This window comes from Chrysochloris asiatica, unplaced genomic scaffold (genome assembly GCF_000296735.1).
Source record: "Chrysochloris asiatica unplaced genomic scaffold, ChrAsi1.0 scaffold00135, whole genome shotgun sequence".
NCBI lineage: Eukaryota > Metazoa > Chordata > Mammalia > Afrosoricida > Chrysochloridae > Chrysochloris > Chrysochloris asiatica.
In genome coordinates, this window is record NW_006408653.1 from 5,581,852 (window position 1) to 5,604,432 (window position 22,581).

General features: G+C 39.9%; 2 protein-coding genes across 2 annotated transcripts in view; one reads left to right on the plus strand and one right to left on the minus strand.

The window, feature by feature from the left end:
* Nucleotides 1-22,581, plus strand: part of MCF2L2 (MCF.2 cell line derived transforming sequence-like 2) — a 302,889-nt gene that overhangs the window by 144,760 nt on the left and 135,548 nt on the right. The window lies entirely within an intron of this gene.
* Nucleotides 15,609-16,745, minus strand: B3GNT5 (UDP-GlcNAc:betaGal beta-1,3-N-acetylglucosaminyltransferase 5). Its single transcript, XM_006869812.1, has one exon. The coding sequence runs from the start codon at nt 16,737-16,739 to the stop codon at nt 15,609-15,611; it is 1,131 nt and encodes a 376-aa protein (XP_006869874.1). The 5' UTR covers nt 16,740-16,745.

Here is a 22,581-nt window from a genome sequence, read left to right on the forward strand (position 1 = left end):
AGCCACAAGCAAAAGAGTTAGAGGTGACCATTTTATGAACCAAGCTTCTAAGGATTCCTGTTGCTGATACTAACTCACAGCAACCCTACAGAACAGACTAGAACTGCTCCATAGGGTTTCCAAGACTGGACAGCGTTGTAGAATAAGCACTCAACCACAAGGTTGGTTTGAACCACAAGATTGGTGGTTCAAGCTCAACAACCACTCCTCAGAAATCCTCTGCAGGGTCGCTATGAGTCGGAACCAACTCTACAGCACTTAACAGCAACAAAAACAATTGTTATGGAAGCAGACTGCCACATTTTTCTCCCAAAGAGTGACTGGTGGGTTCAAACTGCTGATCTTTCAGTTACCATTCAAGCACTTTAACCACTACATCACCATGACACCAAGGATACTCAGTGTTTAAACAGTAATTATCAAGAAAGTAGTGAAAGTAATTTAATTTTAATATTGATTGAATTGTTGGTTCAAAAGCATTTAAAAGCTATTGGTGAAAAATAAAATAAAAGTTACTGGTCCCTAAAAGTCAGTTTATACATAATTAATTTTAATATTGATTGAATTATTGGTTAAAGAGCATTTAAAAGCTATTGGTGAAAAATAAAAGTTATTGGTTCCTAAAAGTCACAGTTTATAAAAATGTAATACTATTTTTGGATTCACGGGATGACACTGTAGGACCAGCACTGGACTGAGAACCACAAGGTTCACAGTTCAAACTCATCAGCTGCTCCTTGGAAACCCTAGACAGGATTAACAACAATAGTGCTATTTGGTGTTTCCATGCATGAGAACGCTATGCACTTTAGAAAGTCTGAGCAAATAAAGTAAAGACCAAAAGCACAAAGAGCTATAAAAATGTTTTTAAATTTATACTCAGAATCCCCATCATTATCACTATTCCAGCACTATCACATTTGACTTCTGCACTGCTTTCATCCTCAGGGTCTGTCATAATGCTTGGTGTTTAGTAGGTCCTCAAAACTATAACAACCAAAAAAACAACTTGTAGAATTAATGAACAAACATCTTTAAGAACTTGCCCTTTATTAAAAGTATTAGCTTAATTACACTACTTTATACTCTTTCACTTTAAGGTTTCCTCAAGAAAACATATATGGAGCTTTTAAAGATTGAAATTTATCCCTAAATCATAATAAATGGCCCAATCCAGCATATCTAAAAGTGAGACTGTGCTTAATGGAGTTGTTTTTGTCAAATACCACTTGGTGATGTGTTTAATGATTTTCCTTAAATGATAGTACCTTTTGAAAGATTTCTATTACTATAACCCATGCCTATTTCTCTCATTTTAAGTCTTAGTTAAATGGATCCTTTAGGGTCATTGATGAATTATTGTGTTAATTTACAACAGAGTAATAAATCATACTTCTAATAAGTCATATAAAGAAAAACAATCATGACTTAACTAATGAAGCAAAAATATCTTTATGGTTCTTGGAAAAGAATTTAAAAAAAAAAAAAGCAAAATTAGCAAGGGAATTGATTAAATAGGAGATAAGGAGCTCTGGTAGCGTAGTGGTTACGAATCAGGCTGCTAACCTCGAGGTCGGCAGTTCGAAACTACCAGCTGTTCTGCGGGAGAAAGATGTTGCTTTCTGCTCCCGTAAAGATTTACAGCCTCGGAAACCCTGTGCAGGGTCACTATGAGTCGGAACCAACTCCACGGTACTTAACAACAACAACAAAAATGACACTACTGGTTTTGTTCTATCACTAACTTTGAATAAGTACCTGAAGACCACCGATCTTTGATCGACAGTTTAATCTATATTTCCTTAGTCACTATATTCGAAAAAGATGGTGACTTTGAGTACTATGTGATTGCACTGTGCAGAGACGCCCTACCTTCACAACTTATATTTTTTGTGAAGAAAAAGCACATGAAACAATTAGCAGATGTTATGGTTATGCGTGTGCATCTCCTTGGCTGGGCCATAACTCTCAGTGGTTCGGCAGGTATGATGTAGTTTGGCAGTTGTATAATGATGTAGTAATCCCCCATGAGGAAATCTGATGTACTGTAATCACTTCTATGATGACATCTGCTATGAGCAGCTGATTGATCCTCAGGGGTGTTACTTGCACCCAATATATATGCATGTTTTGGCAAAGCTCTCTGACCTCCAATTCTTTGAACTTGAGCCATCAGCTGTCATATTGCCTGCTAATCTTGGAATTCATTACCTCTGCAACCTGTGTGCCAGTAGCCTGCCACCTGAACTGCCAGTCTTGGGTTTGTTAGCCCCTGCAACTACATGATTCAGAAGAAACCTCCGGTCTGATGGACTTGGGATTTATTTTGCCAGTTTCTACAACCTTGTGAGCTTTTTCCTTGAGCTCAATCTTTCTATATACAAGGGCGTTTCAAAAAGGTCATCGAAAAATTCTCTTATCCTTTAATTCCATCTTTCGACAAACTTTTTGAAGGCCCCTCATATATACGTATATACAGTTCATTGGTTTTGCTTCTCTAGAGAACCCAGCCTAAAACATTTGACACTAAGAGTGGCTCTGAGAAGCAAAATCATAAGGAGGAGTTTTTAAAATTGATTCTCAAGTCTGACTAGTCTTAAAGACACTGATGACTCTGCCTCCAGTAGTAAAGAGGGCACTGCTTATCCGCGGAATAAGGTTGCAGTATTAATAGATAAAACATCATCACTAGTAGACTCAGAGTGGTCATGTTTGGTAATTTTCTGCTATTTTGTCAGAATAAGATGTGTAACTATAAAAAGGAGTTCTTAGTCACCTGCCACTAAATCAGCCAATACTCAAGAGACAGGGCCCGAGCAAAGCATTTATTGTATATCAATATACAAGAGAACAAGGGAGCAGGAATTTCCCAGATTTGCCTTCCCATCTGAAAGGCAACCTGGAGTTTTTAAAAGGCAAGAAAATCAATGTCATAGAACATCTGATTATTGTATTGTTTTTCTATTCCAGTACTTAGGGTGGATGCATCCTGAATACAGTAACCATTTCAATCATTCCTTTTGTTCCTGGGAGGAATTTCTCCCTGTTTTTGTACTACAAATTCTATTCAGGAGATTAAAAAAGAGTTTTTAATTACAGAATGTAGCTAGAGAGGGAGTTAAATTTTAACTATAACTGTTACTCTGAAATGGCTATTCAGGTTATATTTTATCTTAGGCTAAGCTAAAACCTTCTCAGTGGCCCCTGGCAGAAGTATAGGGAAGCTGGTTGGTTGGCCCTACTTACACTAGACAAAGTGGTGAAAGAAAAAGATAAGTTCAGAGTTACAACTGCATAAGAAAGACTCCAAAGTTGCCACTTGTGCCCTGAAAGAAAGCTTATTTCTTATAGTAATAGAGCTGATATTGCTGAAAACCAATCTTTGATCTACAGTTTAATCTATATTTCTTTATTCACTATATGTGAAAAAATATATTTAGTGTAAGAGTGGCTGAATTACAATGACAGTTGAATTCCCAACCTCGAATTGTATCTGAAGTTAAAGTAAGGACATTGATTGAAAAGAAAAGGGATCTTAAAACTTAGAATGGGAACATATGGGTAGATAATCAGGAACCTGGGACACTGAGCAGCTCCCCCTCCCCCAAGTCAGTTGAATCAATCCTACCAACAGGACTAGACTTCTTACTGCATTTGATGAGATTAACCCAGCTATCCTGATGAGTCTTTGTCTGAGATATCACCTGGGGAAGCACCTAAGACAGATGCCTGAAAAAACATTTCTGAATGTTCCCAGGAACATTTCCACCACACAATTTTACTTCTAGACTTAAGTTCCGACATGCTCCAAAAGGAGTGGGGAAGGAACTATTCATGGGCTAGAAGGCAAACATATGTTAACATGGGTGATGGGGTAGGCAATATACAATAAGAGACAGATTGGCAGGAAAAGATGAAGTAGTGAGAGCCACAGAGAGGAATATAAGAGTTAAAGTGAATAGAGATAAATACTAGTAACTGATGTTACATGAAGGGGGTTGCAGTCACTGTAATGAAGCAAAGTATATGATTTATTGAATGTAAAACTGATGATCTGTTCTGTTACCTTCACTCAATTCACAATAAGAAGTTTTATATATATATAGAGAGAGAGAGAGAGAGAGAGAGAGTCCTGGTGTGGGTTGCTATGGGTCAAGACTGACTAGATGGCACTTAACAACAACATATATATATATATATATATATATATATATACATATATAAAGACATATATATATATGGAGCTCTGGTAGCTTAGTGGTTACGAATCAGGCTGCAAACCATAAGGTCAGCAGTTCGAAACTACCAGCAGTTCCGTGGGAGAAAGATGAGGCATTCTACTCCCGTAAAGATTAACAGCCTCGGAAACCCTGTACAGGGGTCGCTATGAGAGAGATTGAGAGAGAGATTACTGGTGTGGTGCTGTGGGTTAATGCACCAGACTGCAAAGCTGTTTGAACTATAAGATTGGTGGCTCAAGCTCACCAGTAACTCCTTGGAAATCCTATACAGGGTCGCAATGGGTCAGAACTGACTTGATGGCACTTAATAACAACAACATATATATATGTAGAGAGAGAGACATAGAGCCACATTTGCTCAAACAATGAAACCACATCTGGATGGCAGCTGCAATTGTACGCACCATCTGGTTAAATTGACAATAATTGAGATTCTCCAAGATGTTTTGTCTTTTAATTTTTTCCTCCATGGAAAACATAGGTGAGTTGAGTATGGATGTGGTGAAAATCACCACCCTTGTGTCCTTTAAGTCCTTGGTGGTGGCACTAATGTCTGCATCTTGGTCATTTGAGCCATTTCCTCATTTCTTCCTATGAGCTAAAATTTTCTGTTGACTCTGGGACATTGTGGTGTTTTCATATTTGCATTTAACTGATTGTATGTTGATGTGTATCAAATCTGTTCTTCAGATGATCTCTAAATTGAGGTGGGATATATTCAAGGTCATATTTTGGCTCTTGTGGACTTTTTATCATTTTCTTCAGCTTCAGTTTGAATTTGCATATGAGTAACTGATGGTCTGTTCCACAGTCTGCCCCTAGCCTTGTTTTCACTGATGATATGGAGCTTTTCCACCGTCTCTTTCCACAGATGTAGTCAGTTTGATTTGTATGTATTCCATCTGGCGAGGTCCATGTGTATACTTGTCTCTTATGCTGTCTAAAGAAGGTATTTGAAATGAACAAATCATTGGTTTTGCAGAATTCTGTCATACATTCTCCAGCATCATTTCTATCACCAAGAACATATTTTCCAACTACTGATCCTTCCTTTTTTGTTTCTAACCTTGGCATTCCAATTGCCAGTAATGATCAATACATCTTGATTGCATGTTTGATCAATTTCAGATTGAAGAATTTGGTAGAATTCTTCTATGTCATCCTCACTGGCTTTAGTGGCTTGTGCATAAATTTGCATAATAGTGGTATTAACTGGCCTTCCCTATAGGCACATGGATATTATCCTATCACAGACAGCATTGTACCTAATGACAGATCTTGATGTGTTCTTTCTGACAATGAATGTGATGCCATTTCTCTTTAATTTGCCATTCCCAGCATAGTAAACCATGTGGTTGTCAGATTCGAAATGTCCAGTACCAGTCCATTTCAGCTCACTAATGCCAAGGAGCTCTGGTAGCGTAGTGGTTACGACTTGGGCTGTGAACCGCAAGGTCAGCAGTTCGAAACTACCAGCTGCTCCGCGGGAGAAAGATGAGGCTTTCTACTCCCGTAAAGATTTACACCCTCGGAAACCCTGTACAGGGTCGCTATGAGTCGGTTCCGACTCCACGGCACATAACAACAACAACAACAATGCCTAGGATATCAATGTTTATGAGTTCTATTTCATTTTTTGACAATTTCCCAACTCCAACGGAATGAGGAGATCATCGAACAATATCTTTTATATTTCATGTGAATAAAGTTTTACTCAAGGTTATACAGAAACAGCTGCAACCATACATTGACAGAAAACTTCCAGAGGTTCAAGCTGGATTCAGAAGAAAAGGTGGAATGAGGGATATCATTGCTGACATTAGATCGTTGGCTGAAAGCAGAGAATACCAGAAAGATGTTTACCTGTACTTTATTGACTATGTGAAGCTTTCAATTGTGTGGATCATGGCAACCTATGGACAACATTGCAAAGTATGAGTATTCCGGAACAGTTGATTGTACTCATGATGAACCTGTACATGGACCAAGAGAACAGTTATTCAAACAGAACATGGAAGCACTGAATAGTTTAAAATTAGTAAAGGTGTGTGACAGGATTGTATCCTTTCACCATACTTATTCAACCTATATGCTGAGCAAATAATCTGAGAAACTGAACTATATGAAGAAAAACGTGTCATCAGGATTGGAGGAAGACTCATTAACAACCTGCAATATGCAGATGATACAACCTTGCTTGCTGAACGTGAAGAGGACTTAAAATACTTACTTATGAAGATCAAAGAGCACAGCCTTCGGTATGGATTACATCTCAGTGTAAAGAAAACAAAAACCCTCACCACTGGACCAATAAACAATGTTCTTAACAGTGGAGAGAAGATTGAAGTTGTCAAGGACTTCATTCTTCTTGGATCAACTATCAACATTCATGGAAGCAGCAGTCAAGAAATCAAACGACATATTGCATTAGGCAAATCTGCTGCACAAGATCTTTTTTAAAGTGTTGAAGAGCAAAGATGTCAGCTGGAGGACTAAGGTGCGCCTGACCCAAGCCATGGTATTTTCAATAACCTCATATGCATATGAAAGTTGGACAATGCATAAGGAAGATCATAGAAGAATTGATACTTTTGAGTTATAGTGTTGGAGAATATTGATAGTGCCATGGGCTGCCAAAAGAACAAACAGATCTGTGATGATAGTAGAAGTGCAGCCAGAGTGCTCCTTGGAGACCAGGATGGCCGAAATTCATCTCTCATTCTTCAGACATTGTCAGGAGGGACTAGTCACTGGAGAAGGATATGATGTTTGGTAAAGTGGAGGGTCAGAGAAAAAGAGGAAGACCCCCTGTGAGATGGATTGGCAAAGTAGAGGCATCAATGAGTTCAGATGTAGCAATGATTATGAGATTGGCCCAGGACTTGGAAGTGTTTCATTTTGTTGTGCCAAGGGTTGCTGTGAATCGGTACCAATTTGACGACACCTAACAATAACAACAACATTGATGTGTACTTAGATTCTCCCCAACTATCTCCAGTAGGTGTAGTTAGAGAATGGAAGTGTGTGCAATATTATCCGTTCACCATTCATGCACCTCAAATTAGGGTAGGTTGGCTGATGTTGGATGATGCCCATCATTGAGCAGATAGTATAGGAGCTGGCATTGGCTGTTGCCCAGTAGGTGGAGGCACAGAGAATAAAGTTTTGGCTGGGATGTTGTGCACAGTTGTTGTGCACAGGTAGGAAAGAGGAGAAACACCCCCCTACACACACACACAAAAAAAAACAAAAAACAAAAAAAACAGAATAAACAATCAACCAACAATGAAAAGAAAATAATAAAGAACAAAAAAGCAGTAGAAACAGGCAGCAACCAGAAAAAAAGAGACTATAGTAACTAAAAAGAGAAAAATGAAAGGGAGGGAAAAAAAACTTAAAAAGGCGGGGAGGGGGGAGAGGGAAGATAAAAAGAGAGTAGAAAGTAGTAAAGAGATTGAAAGAGAAAAAAAAAAGGAAAGAGGAAATGGGTATTCAAAGAAAATAATGACAACCAAAAGCGGAGACAGAAAGGATAAAATACAAGGGAATGGAAAGAAAAGAAGAAAAGAAGAAACATGCAAAATCAACAAAGGTAAAAGACCAAAATGTCAGTATAGCTGTTGGAACCACAGTGCACGCTTGAGGGTGAGAAATGAACCTGGCAAAAATTCAGGTGCCTTCCATCTAGTAAAAGTTTTAGAGGCCCAGTGGTGAGGGCATGTCAAGATACTCCTATTAAAGTGAAAGATAAATTATTGCATCTGTCCACTCCCTACCCAGTCCCCCACTACCACCACCTCCACAACTAGAAAGTAGGTACAATGCCTTGTGGGTCTCTTTGGACTTTGGAAGCAACATATCCTCATTTGGGTGTCCTGGTGTGGTACTATGGGTTAATGTACTGGACTGCAAAGTCGGTTTGAACCGAAATATCAGTGGTTCACGATCACCAATCACTCCTCAGAAACCTTATACAGGGTCACTAAGGGTCACTAAGGAGCTCTGGTAACGTAGTGGTTATGAATTGGGCTGTGAACCTTAAGGTCAGCAGTTCAAAACTACCAGCTGTTCTGTGGGAGAAAGATGAGGCTTTCTGCTCCCATAAAGATTTACAGCCTCTGAATCCCTGTGTTAGGGTCGCTATGAGTTGGAACTGACTTCATGGCACATCACGACCACGACGAAGAGTCAGAACTCACTTGTTGTTGTTGTTAAGTGCCGTCGAGTCGGTTCCGACCCATAGCAACCCTGTACAGGGTTTCCGAGGGTGTAAATCTTTACCGGAGTAGAAAGCCTCATCTTTCTCCCGCGGAGCGGCTGATAGTTTCGAACCGCTGACCTTGAAGTTCGCAGTCCGATTCATAACCACTACGCTACCAGAGCTCCTTACTCACTAGATGTCACTTAATAACAACAACAATGGTGGTGATCATGTACCATGGAGTTGATTCCAACTCATAGCAACCCTGCGTAGGTTCCAAGGCTGTAAATCTTTATGGGAGCAGAAAGCCTCATCTTCCTCCCGCAGAACTGCTGGTAGTTTCAAACTGCTGACTATGAGGTTAGCAGCCCGACACGTAACCACTATGCTACCAGTTGACTCAAAAAACTACTAGTCTTTGTGGGATTCAGAACAAGAGAAGGCTCTACAACAGATTCAGGCTACTGTGTAATTGACTCTGCCATTCATGCCATATGAGCCAGCTTGTCCAGTGGTGCTTTAGTGTCAGTGGCAGATAGAGATGCAGTTGGAAGTCTTTGGCAGACCCTTACTGGTGAATTACTAGGAGTGTAGTGGCTCTGTACGATAAGCACTGGACTACAAATGACAAGGTCAATGGCTCAAGCTCATCAGCTGCTCCACAGGAAAAGGGTGAGCTTTTCTGCTTCTGCAAAGATTTAGTCTCAGAAACTCTACACAAGGTCACTGTGAGTTGGAACTTGATGGCACTTAACAACAATATTCGTCAATTACTAACACATACCCTTAGGACTGTGGAGCAAAGCCCTGCCATTCTCTGCAGATATCCAATCTCCTATTGAGAAACAGCATTTAGCTTGTTAATGGGCCTTCACAGAATTTGAACACCTAACTGTGGGCCACCAAGTCACCATGCAACCAGAGTTGCCCATCACAAACTGGATGTTGCTGGACACATATAGCAGCGCTTATCATTAAATGGAAGTGGTATATATGAGGCCATGTTTGAGGAAGACCTGAAGGCACATGTAAGTTGCATCAAGAAGTGGCCCAAATACCCATGGTCTCTCCACTTCTGTCACTTTACGTTACCTCTCCTAGTTGGCACCTGTGGCCATATGGTGAAATCTTTATGATCAGTTGGCGGAAGAAGAGAAAACTCATGCTTGGCTTACAGAGGGTTCTGTATGATATATAGGTATCACTTGAAAGTGGACAGCAGCAGCTGGTTGTTCACTTTGCTTGAAAGAAGTGGCCACATGTGCAAAGATAGACTGATTAATGGGCTGTGGCCAGTGGTAATTGAGTGGTGAGGGACTTGGAACATATTGGTGACAAGGAGGTAATTGGGTAGAAGAGGTATGTGGGTAGAACTCTCTTGGCCAAAAAAAAGTGCTATTTGTTTCTCATGTGAATGCTCCACCAAAGGATTGCCTCAGCAGAGGAGAAGATTTTGAACAATCAAGTGGATAGGATGACATGTTCTGTGGAAACCAGTCACCTTTTCCTAATCACTCCTGTCACTGCCCAATGTGCTTATGAACAAAGTCGCTATGGTGGCAGGATGAAAGTATGCATGGGGTCAGCAACGTGGATTTCCACTTACCAAGGTGGTGGGTGTCCAAAATGCCAAAAACACAGAGCAACACTGAGTCCCTGATATGCCACCATTCCTCATATATGTTGTTGTTAGTTCTGACTCATCAAAACCTTGTATTGAGCTTCCAAGGGGCAACTGATAAATTTGAACCACTGACCTTGCAGTTCAGTTCAAACCGACATTGAAGTCTAGCACATTAACCTGCAGCACCACACCACGACTCTATATATATATAGAGAGAGAGACTTCTGTGGCACTGTGGGTTAATGCACTGGACTGCAAAGTCGGTTTGAAACACAAGGTTGGTGGTTCAAGCTTACCAGTTGCTCTGTGGAAACCACGTATAGGGTTGCTATGAGTTGGAATAGACCTGAAGGCACTTAACAACAATGTGTGTGTGTGTGTGTGTGTATATATATTACATATATAGAGAGAGGGATTTCAAAGGCATGGCTCATACAGTTGTAGGTTATAGAAGGTGGCAGCAAGGGGAACCAACTTAAGCAAAGTATGGTCATGAATGAGATTTTAAATGGATACTAGAGGCAGTGGTAAATACAGCTACAGGAATTGAAGGAGGCACAGAAGATTATGAAAGGCCTTGAAAGCCAGGTGGAAGAATTTAATTTGATGCTGGAGACCGTAAGGTGTCTGTGAGGTCTGGAGCCAAGCAATATCCTAATGAAAGCTGTGATTGGGGCTTGTCTCCTGGCAGAATGCAAGTAACTGGAAATAAAACATTTAAGGAGACACCTTTTTCTCATTATGACTATAGAATGAATATCCTTATATTTCAAGGATTCTCTGGTCCCATTTACATTCCAGCTGTATTGTCCACTTGAAGTATCCAAATATAGTTTAAGTTCATTAATTCTTCTGAGTAATTATAATTTTAGTCACAACTACAAACATTCCAACCTTGCTTCTCAAGTAAAAACATTTTACTACAACCAAATTAATTCAGGTGAAATTGTAAAATAGAAAGATAAAATGAATCATACTGTATAGTATAATACAGAACGAGCAGGAGTCAGGTGACAAACAGATGACAGCCAACAATGCACAAATATACTCAAGCACCACACACTCCAAAAGAGACATGAGAACGTTCATGACCTTGAGACCACGCCTCAATCTGAATCTACTTTTGAATAGCCAATGGTATGAAACAGGAAGAAATGCAACCTTTTCAAATGGTGTACTACAAGGTTCTTATTTCATTGCTTCCTGAACAATTAGGAGAGACATTTCCCCACTTAGACATCATTAACAGCACATAGCATGTACCAAACAAAAGGCATTTTAAGTGGCTCCACAATGCAGAGGAAACAGTAATCAGCACTCCTGGACACAGCAGCGAGTCTGAACAGGACCAGAAGCAACACTGCATAGTATATACCTCTCTGAAATTACACAGAGCAAGTTAATGTTATAAACAACTGGTGCTCACACAAGAGTTAAAAGTTCTTCGTGAAAATACACATCTGCTGCCAATTTTTAAGTTGTTTATTAAAAAATCTGATTTATTTTTTAAATAGCACTAATCATTTTTCCATACAAGAGCAAAATTAAAATATAAATATTTAACAAGTTTTTTTTTTTTGTTTTTTTTTTTAAATTAGTGATAGGGAAAAAAGATGCAAACCAACCTAGAGGTAGAAAGTTTTTAGCAATAATACCACATACATACATACATCTCTTACCCAAATGACAATCCAAGCTGGTAGTTTTTTGATGTTTTGATTTTTTTTTTTTCCTTCTCTTTATTGACATTAAATAAAAAAAGACTACCTTGTGCCATCAAGTCAGTTCCGACTCAGAATGACCCTCTATGGGGTTTCCGAGGAGTGGCTGGTGAGCTTGAACCATGGACCTTGCAGTTCAAATCAACTCTGCAGTCTAGCACACTAGCCCACAGCGCCATACCAGGTTGGAATCCTTTAATTATAAATTGAAGGTAAGAATCCTTTAATAACAAATACTCTTCTTGGTACTTTACGTCTAATTAAGGAAGCATCTAGCAACTTCCTGTTAGATAAAAAAAAAGGAAATGCCTTCATAGTTCCTTCTAATTTAAACATGTTACATTCTATTCTAAATAAAAGTTTAAAATGAACACAGTTCAGAAGAACTTTTTCAACATTTAAATAATGGTTTCATGAAAGTACTGCTGTAAACAAGATCATTTCCAAAGCTAGGCAGAAACTAGATGTTATCAACCAATGGCAAATTTATATTGTTTCAAGTATTGATAAATACCACAGGACGTATGTGGTCAAAAGGCATAAATGTTCTTCTTTAAGAGTCAACCACATCTAGACCCACTTACAGCACCGTGTCAGTTCCAACTCAGAGTGACATTACAGGACAGTGTCGAATGCTCCATGGCGTTCTAAGCCTGTAAATTTCCATTGAAGCAAACTGCCTTATTTTTATCCCATGGAGTGGTTGGTGTGTTCAAACCACTGACCTTTAGGTTAGTAGTTCAATGCTTTGCCCACTGCACCACCAGGATTCCTTAGGATCCACTAGTAAAACTTTTAAGTCTGCCTTATAACAATGTGTTTTGGTTTTCTTCAGTTTTAAAAATGTATCCAAAAAATTAAACTGTAATGATCAACAAATTCCTGAACGTACTCTGAAAGTAACTACAACCTAGACTGTTTGGTACCATAATTCTGACATTGGTTCTTGTTGTGGTTGTTAAGTGCCGTCGAGTCGATTCCAACTCATAGTGGAATTGGAACATTAAATTATCTGAGCAATGTAAACAAGCCTCAATTTCCAAAACAGAAAATAAATTAACAAAATACTTTTGTAAACATTAAAAATATGCCTACTACATTTTAAGTATCATCATCCAGTTGGGTATAGTGAGAATGGGATTTTGTGTTTCAGACATCATCTTATTGAAGAGGCATCTTAGCTTTTCTTAAGAGGCCTCTCTGCATCCAAATGCTTTATAATCAGCTCAGCTGCTTTTACTTCAGTCACTAGTTTGGTCTCTCTCCAACCCCTCTACCAACAGCCATCACCTAGTTCTTTCTAGTGAGGGGAAGTTGTTTGTATCATGGCCACATTTTTATCCTGTTTTACACAATAAATATAACTTACTTTATTAGATCTCAGGCACATCTCTTTGATTACAAGGAATATTCAGCTATACAAATGCTTTTGATCTTATTCTGATGACTTTCCTATCACTTTTCATTCCCATTCAAGTGGGAAATAAGTAAAAGATAAAGATCACCTATCCTGGTTGTTTTGAGGAAAGAACAGATTTTGTAAAGATACCTTGGCTTTGAATCGATGGTTAATACTCTCATTGAGAATATCTAAACTTAGACCAAAGTATTATAGTTTATGAGACTTTGCTGGGGATGGGTGGATTAATTTTAGTAATCATTACAACGATTCAGACACAAAGAATTTTATTCTATAATTATGTATAAAGAGATTTTTAAATAAGTTCTATCTTTTCTTTTGAAGCCTTCTTCATTGCTATGTTCTTCTACATTCAGTGTTCCCATGTTCCGTTCGAACAACTGCTTCTTGGTCTAGGTACAGATTTCTTAGAAGTACAATTAAGTGTTCTGGAATACTCATACTTCTCAATGTTATCCATAGCTTGTCATGATCCACACAACCGAAAGCCTTTGCGTAGTCAATAAAGCACAGGTAAACATCCTTCTGATATTCTCTGCTTTCAGCCAAGATCCATCGGACATCAGCAATGATATCTCTCGTTCCACGACCTCTTCTGAATCCAGCTTGAACCTCTGGAAGTTCTCTGTCAATGTATGATTGTAGCCATTTCTGTATTACCTTTAGCGAAACTTTGCTCGCTTGAGATATCAAAGAGATTGTCCGATGATTTCCGCATTCTGTTGGGTCACCTCTCTTTGGAATGGGCATAAACATTGATCTCTTCCAATCAGTCGGCCAGACAGTTGTCTTCCAAATTTCTTGGCAGAGATGAGTGAGTGCCTCCTGTGCCGCCTCGCTTTCCTGAAAGATTTCAATTTTTATTCCATCAATTCCTGGTGCCTTGTTCTTTGCCACTTCTTTCAATGCACTTTGGACTTCCTCTCTGAGTATCATTGGCTCTTGTTCATATGGTATCTCTTGAAATGGTTGAACATTAACCATCAGACGGCATATTGCACTGGGCAAATCTGCTGCACAGGAACTTTTTAAAGTATTGAAGAGCAGAGATGTCAGCTTGAGGACTAGGGTGCGCCTGACCCAGGCCATTGTGTTTTCAATAGCTTCATATGGATGCGAAAGCTGGACAATGAATAAGGAAGATCGTAGAAGAATTGATGCCTTTGAGTTGTGGTGTTGAAGGAGAATACTGAAAGTGCCATGGATTGCCAAAAGAACCAATAGATCTGTTTTGGAAGAAGTGCAGCCAGAGTGCTCCTTGGAGGCCAGGATGGCTAAGCTTCGTCTCTTCTACTTTGTACATATTGTCCAGAGGAAACAATCATTGGAGAAGGATGTCATGCTGGGTAGGGTGGAGGGTCAGAGAAAAAGAGGAAGACCCCCAACGAGATGGATCAGCCAGGTGGCATCATTGATGGACTCAAGTGTGGCAGCGGTAGTGAGGTTGGCCCAGGATCGGACATTGTTTCGTTCTGCTGTGCATGGGGTCGCTATGAGTCGGTTCTGACTCGATGGCACCTGACAACAACAACAACATGTTCTTCTACGCAAACCACATTTCAAATAATGAAGTACAGACTAATTTTGGATACTTAAGTACAGACTAATTTTGGATACTTAAAAACAGCTGAAAATTCATTCTATTAAAATAAACTTAATTGAATTAACATAGATTTTTCCCTGGGGGAGAACTTTTATGGGTAACACACTGCCTGTGTTCTGTGTCATTTTCTAATATTCAAAAAAAGCCATATGAAGAACCAGTTAGTGCAAGAGTTAGTGACTTTTCTCGAATTTCACATTATGCTTTGAAAAACATACAGAAGCATATTGTCAATGATTTCAATACTCTCTTGGTACAAGAACTACATGGATATGACAATAAATGATTTGGCTGTTTGTAAGAAAATGTGCATACTTTTCTGAATCTCCTGTTAATAATAAGAGGTTTTCTTTTATCAGATTCATGTACTTTTTCTTGTGCCAACACTCCCTTCTCCCTGCCACCTTTGCTAAGCACTCTGTAATAAACTTACATACTTGGTCCAACAATACTGAAATGCTGTACTCGACATTCACCTGGTATTTTTCCAAAAGCAGTTATTCTCACACTGCAAATACACATTGGCATTGAGAACTTCAATTTCCCTTTACTGTTGTTTTCATTAAAAATATTAATCTTTTCTAAACATAAACCCCTTGAAACGAATATAGGCAATGAAGTCTAGATAAATTACATGGAATAGCTTCTAGAATTAAAGAAACATTCTGAGAGACCCGGCTTTCAAAATATTTCTTATGTCTTTCATATTCATTTTACTTAGGGGATACACAAACATTTAAAGATTTTTCAGACAGGTTTGGCTCAGTGACAGTGAAAACAGACAACATTCAAGTACTGTCAGATAAATGCAGCCCTACAAGGGTACGTGTTCATTTTCAATCTGCAAAGGAGAGCTATCTTCATTAACCTACAGTATAATTGGCCAAGAAAACCTTTTGAAATCCTTTTAACTTCAGGATCTGTGGCATCCTCCCAAAGGCTCTGAAGGTCTTGTACATGTCCATGGGATGTTATCATTTTATCATAGATGCATGGATGATAAGGGGTCTTACCTTCCCCAGAAAAAAACACATGGTATTGTGGTACTATTCCCATTTTACTGGCACAGAGGCCCATGAACACATCGTCTATGTAAAGACTAGTGTTAAGGGTCTGTGAAGCCTCATAGACTTTGGCAGCTACATCACTGGAGATCAAATACGCAGCGCCAGCAGTATAGTCAGGGTAAGCTGGCCATGGGTACATTTCATAGGGAACATAGTATTTGTTCCTTCTGTCTCGAATGGGTGGGGCACCTCGATGAACATAACCAATCCAAAAATCTTGCACACCAATTCGTTCTAAACTTTTAAGGTATTCAACAAGATTTGGCATGTGAATAAATATGTCATCATCAGCAGTCATGAAGAATCTGGCATGTGGACAAAAGGCATTTGCCCAACTGAACTGCAGAAGTAATTTAAGAGTCAGATTATAGAAAGAATCAGTAAAGTCTTTCTGAATTATATCACTGTACATTTCATTTTCCCAAACCAGTTTTCTTTGCAGTTCTTCTCTCTTCAGTGGGTTAGATGAGGTCCCTAAGGCAAACAGAGTTTTGATATTGGCATTCAGCTGAGATGAAACATACTCCTCATTGCCCCACGTTTTCCTAATCATAGAACGACGCTCATAGTTTTCAGGAGCAGTCTTTACAAACAGTAAAAGGAGGACATCTTGTGCTTGACACTTCTCCTTATGGTTAATCAAGTACCGGAAGCTAGGAATGTCCTCCAAACTGCGGTTAATAGATAAGGTATTACTCACAAAGTCGTAGCTATTTATGAGGTATCTGTAAGAGTAGGACTTCATGTGGCTCACAATGTGATTATCAGATGGGATCCAAAAACACATGAGGCTTAGTATAAAACAAGTGGCAACTATCTGAACAAACTGCCATTTCTTGATCCTCCTGCTACTGACAAACATCCTGATGTCCAGTCAGGTCACCTTTTATTTAGGATCAGTTTTAAATAGGCACTTGCTTCTTTCAGACCACAGAACTGAATATGCTTTAAAACAGATGTCCATCTTAATAAATATCAATAATTAAAAATGGAAAGGGAGCTTTCTTAATTCATGAGTTACGGAACACAGCGTAGAATGAAGAGGCACTGGCCTGTCCTACTTTCTCCAAGCTGGCATCCTTTGTTGAGTTGGGTGGCCAACCTTATCCCATGTCCTTCCTTTTGTGAACTTTAGATGAGACCTATTGGAGTCATAAAGAGAAAAGATGAAAGTAAGTGGGTAACTTAGTCACCAAAGAGAAACAAACTATTCTTAATTCCTTGAAAACCAGATGTCATCTGAGTGATCTGGATAAAAAGTAACTGAGGCAATTAGTATTTAGCAGAGGTATACAGCTGCCTACATTTTTAAAGGGGCATATTGGAAGCACAGGAGTCCTGGTCAGTTTGAACTGCCAGTCGGCTGTTCAAACTCACCAGCCGCTCCTCGTAAACCTTATGCAGGGTCACTGTGAGTAAGACTCCACAGCATTTAACAACAACACGTATGGAAGGAGAAATCACTTCTATATTGTCTTCTCAGAATAGAGTCTTTTACTCTCTGCCTTTAAAGACACAAAAAGAAAAAGAAAGAGGAAAAAAGGCCTCCAAATGGCTATCATCCTACATACTTAAATTCAAAAATTTCAACTGGGTATGTCCATGACTATATTGGCTTGAATATAGTCAAGATGAAAGTAGCTGTGTAGTTCAAGGCAAAATACTGGATGAAAAGAAAGCTCATAGCAGTTAAAAAAAAAAAAAAATCTGTTAAAGCTTGCTTCAAGCGTTAAGAAGACCTTTTTTTAAAATCAATGTTCAAAATCAAGCAGTGGAGACATGCTTCTCAAAAGATAAATGAAGTTCCAATATATACTATGACACAGATAGACCTTGAAACACATATGCTCAGTGAAATAATTCAGACACAAAAGAACAAACATGATATAATCCCACTTATATGAAATCTCTTGACTAGACATATGCACAGAGGCCGAAGTAGATTAGAGTTCACCAGGGTCAGGGGTGGGAGAATATGGGGAGCTACTGCCTGATGGATACAGAGTTTCTGTTTGGGGTAAGGAAGTTACTAAAATAGTGTGCACACACTCCTGAGAGCAGGGGGTGGTGGTGGAAATAGTCTTAACTCTCAGTCTAAACTTCTTTTCATGAGCTTCAAGTCTAATCGTTAACTTCTTTCTATAATTTCTCATTTGTGAATTTAACAGCTTTTTGGGGTACTCCATTACATCATTTGACAAAATCTTTTCTTCTTTTAAAAGCACAGCCCTGCTTGCTATTTCATACACTCTAGCCTTTGCTCCTGGTGTACCTCTGTAGGATCAGCACTAGACTGCTAACCACAAGGTCAACAGTTCAAACCCACCAGCTGCTCCTTGGAAACCCTATACAGGGTCACTATGAGTTGGAACCAACTCAACGGCACTTAACAACAGCCTTTGCACCAGTAGTCTCGTGGCTTAGCATGTCCCCCACAAATTATCATCCTAAATTCTACAGCCATCCTTCACTGGGAAGTCTGAGTTGGGGTTACTCAAGCCCAAGCATGTTTCTTATTGCCCATCTTCATGTATTGAGACTTTTTATTTAACTGTGTCCCTCAATTAAACCATGATTCTAAAGACACACTACAGTGAGCACTTGACACATAGTAGGTGTTCACCAAGTATTGTAGTAAATAACCATCCTGGGGGTGCTCACTCCGGAAGAACTAGGGGTCAAGATGGCCATGGCAAGTCATGGGCCATCTCAGATGAGAGAGTCCATGTTATCACTGCCATTTCTTTTCCCAGTAGAAAATTGTGTGGCACTGTAGAATAAGCAATGGACTGCTAACCACAAGGTTGGTAGTTAGCAGCTACTCCTCAAACCCTACACAGGGTTGCTATGAATCAGAACCAACTGGACAGCAATTAACAACAACAACATCCTTCCTCAGATTCTATCTCCAATACTTACACTTTTTTGCCTGGAGAAATAGGTGCTCTTCCCCGTCAAGGCTGACCCATCAGTCTCCTGACCTTCCTAGAGGCTTGATATGGAAAGGGCAACACAGGGTCCATACAGCCAACTCGGTCCACACAGTCCAGGTTGGCTTGATAGCAGAGCCTACATCATAAGCCCCAGGGCAAAAGCCCTGGTTCATTGCCAGGTCTCAACTTCAAGTCCATCTAAACTTCAAGTCCCCTTCACACACACACACACACACACACACACACTGCCCCAGACACAAGACCAGGTGCATACTGACAGCGCCCTGCACTGTACCTCTGAAGGAGGCTATGAACCTCCTTCCCAACATAAGGGCACTCTGATTCAACTGCATTTCCTACCCACTGTGATCCCTCCATCACAGAGCAATAGCCGCAAAGGCGAGGCAAGCAAAAGGACAGATTAGAGCCAAGACTTACTGAGAGGTGGTCACCAACCCAGATAACACTTTATCGGCTACGGTATAGATTTTTAAACTGCACAATCCTGTTTGGAAGCTACAACCAGCATTTTAAAAAGAAAGAAAGAAAAAGGAAATAGAGAATAGTAGAATGCACTGAAAGTAATGCACGTGTGTATCATTTTGTGAAACTGAGTTTTATTTACGTTGTGTGTAATGTGTTTGCTTGGTTTTAATTGTCTTTATCATCCAAGTGGTAATAAATACTGCTATAAGGGCTGGATTAGAGTCCTGGTATGACACTGTGGGTTAATGTGCCAGACTGCAAAGCCATTTGAACTGCAAGGTCAGCAGTTCAAGCTCTCCATCTGCTCCTCGGAAACCCTATACAGGGTCAGTATGGGTCAGAACCGACTCGATGGCACTTAACAACAACGGGATGAATCATTATCAGCAGTTTCCCCCCTTGGATTATTCCATATTTCTGGACAGGACAGGCTAGGTAGGGTGAGAAAGACAGCGGGACACATCAGTTTCAGTGGGTGGGTGGTATCTGCCTCCACTGTGCACATTTACTCATTCAAGAGGGCTACTTCCTCTCAGTCTTTTAATACGCTCACTTAGAAAGTGAGACCAAAATCCCTTTCTACTCCTCTGCAATACATATGAAAGAAACTAGAGGCTTAAACACAGGCAGCAGAATTCATAACCAAAGATTAAGACAGCAGAGTATTTAAAAGAACTCCAGGTAAATTCTTGATTGACAAGCACCTGCCATTTCTCTTCCAGCAGACCTTGAGACAGATATAGAAGAGAGTAACCTTTGAGACATGATGCATCATGGGTTAAACTAGTTTCCTGTTTTGTTTTGTTTTTTGAGCAGATGCAATCCATATGCTACAATGTCAGCCCAATTTACATATATACACAACTCTTTACATGCCCGAGTTGCTTGCTGGGTTCAGCCCACCAATGCTGACTCTTCTTCATCTTTGAGTTCCTTCAGCCCCCAAATATGCATGTGACTCACCAGAAGCACTCATATCTCCGTAAAGAATCAGGGTCCATTACTCATTAGATTGGGCAGTTGTTGCTGGCCCCATAACATTAATCTTACCCACGCCTCCTCAACACACACACCAGTTACATGTATTTTATCTTATTTTCTACATAATTAAAAAAAAACAACTGTCCAACCTGATTTCTGGAAAATGCCAACCCATCCTGAAGCCAACAACTCACAGTACTTATTTGGGTTCACTATAGGGTCGCTATGAATCGGTTCCGACTCGATGGCACCTGACAACAACAACAACATAGGAAGAGCTCTGGTAGCGTAGTGGTTACGAATCGGGCTGCGAACCTTAACGTCAGCGGTTCGAAACTACTAGCCGCTCCACGGGAGAAAGATGAGGCTTTCTACTCCCATAAAGATTTACACCCTCGGAAACCCTGTACAGGGTCGCTATGGGTCGGAACTGACTCGACGGCACTTCACAACAACAACAACATAGGAAGAGCACTGAACTGCAAACCACAAGGTTGATGATTCAAGCCCACCAGCCACTCCACAAGAGAAAGATGAGGCTTTCTGCACCCCTAATGATTGATAGCATTGGAAATGGTGCTGTGCGTTAATGCGCTGGACTGCAAACTCGGTTTGAACTTCAAGGTCAGAGGTTCAAGCTCACCAGCTGCTCCATGGAAATCCTATACAGGGTCACTATAGGTCAGAAACTGACTCGATGGCACTTAACAACAACAATGTGCCTGAACCTACTTGATAGAACTTAACAACAACAATATAGCATATGAAGTTCTAAAGCCAACAACAGCTTGAGATGTTTGTTGTTGTTGTTAAGTGTTGTTGAGTCGGTTCTGACTCATAGTGACCTTGTATAGAGATTCCAAGGAGTGGCTGGTGAGTTTGAACCACCAACAATGAGGTTCATATGGACCTTGCAGTCCAGTGCTTATCCTACAACGCCACACCAGGATGTTTAGCCACTGTTTGCATCAATTATAACCAAGCTCCATGATGTTGTTGTTAAGTGCCATGAAGTCGGTTTCGACTCATATATATAGGGTTTCCAAGGAGTAGTTGGTGGCTTTGAACCACCAACCTTGTGATTCCAAGTCCAGTGCTGGTGCAACAGCGCCACACCAGGAGTTCTGATACTGTTAACCTAATGAGGGAAAGATTTAGGAAAAGCTCGATAAACTTTTCTAGGGCCCAGCTTCTCTTTTATAACAAAAGAAAAACCTTATGCCCCCAAATTCTCCCACTGTCAGCAGGAGGTGTTTCCCATACACAAGCAAAAGCACCCTCTTCTCCGCGTGCATCAATTACAAACAACTAAACAATGCTGCACATGCTTGGGCTTTCCTGAAGGAGACTAAGCAACATGCAATTGGCACTCAGTCTTCTGGTTTACACAGCATCTTATGACTTCTTTACAGGACATCTTCTAGCTTCTACATTCAAAGGGCAGGGAAGGGATTGCAGAAAAGCCTACAAGCTACCTGATAAACTACTGAAAGAAAATGCGGGGCCTTACAGGAAACAAAACAATCCCAGTAAAGAATGCAAAGCTCAGCAATACTCCACAAAGACCACTATGAGCTCAGCCTCCTTTGTGTGTTTGCTGTCAGTCACTGGCCAACAGACTGGAAACTCAAGGGCTATTCCTGGTTGGGAACCAGATTCATTGTGTAACCATGGGCAACCTTCACCTCACTCTGATTTGGGGGTTTAATTTGCAAATTGGGGCACATACCAACATAGTGTTACTGAGATGAAATAAAATTATAGATGGCTTCATGGTCTGCTGAAAGTAAGAAGCAGGAACAGAGCACATGAGTGAGAACAGAACAAAGAATTGCTCATAGGAAAACATGCAAATAGTTCTAACACAGTTTTGGTCAGCTTTTCTCTGTGAAAGAGGAGCAGAATGTTAGTATTCTTTTTTCTAATAGGTAGAAGGTGTCAGAATAATCTAGAAGTAGAAACATCAGAAAAGAAGGTGGTAAAGCGTATCCCAAGTACTTTTGAGACTGGAAAATGCTATTTAAGAGAATTTTGTTTTTTTCACGAGAGACGCTCTTTAAACTCATCTGCAAAAAAAAAAAAAAAAGAAACCTAGAGTTGGTGCACTGAAGGCTCCAAGTGTTCTTAAAACGACCATTCATATTTTTCTATCTCAGCCCTGCTGACAACTCATTTCACTGTTGAGTGATCTGAAAACATATGCAAAATCAACCTTTCACCTAGCCCACTGACATCAACTAGATTCCACACTATTAACTGCTCCCTTAGGGTTTCCAAGGCCATCATCATCTTTTTTTTTTTTTT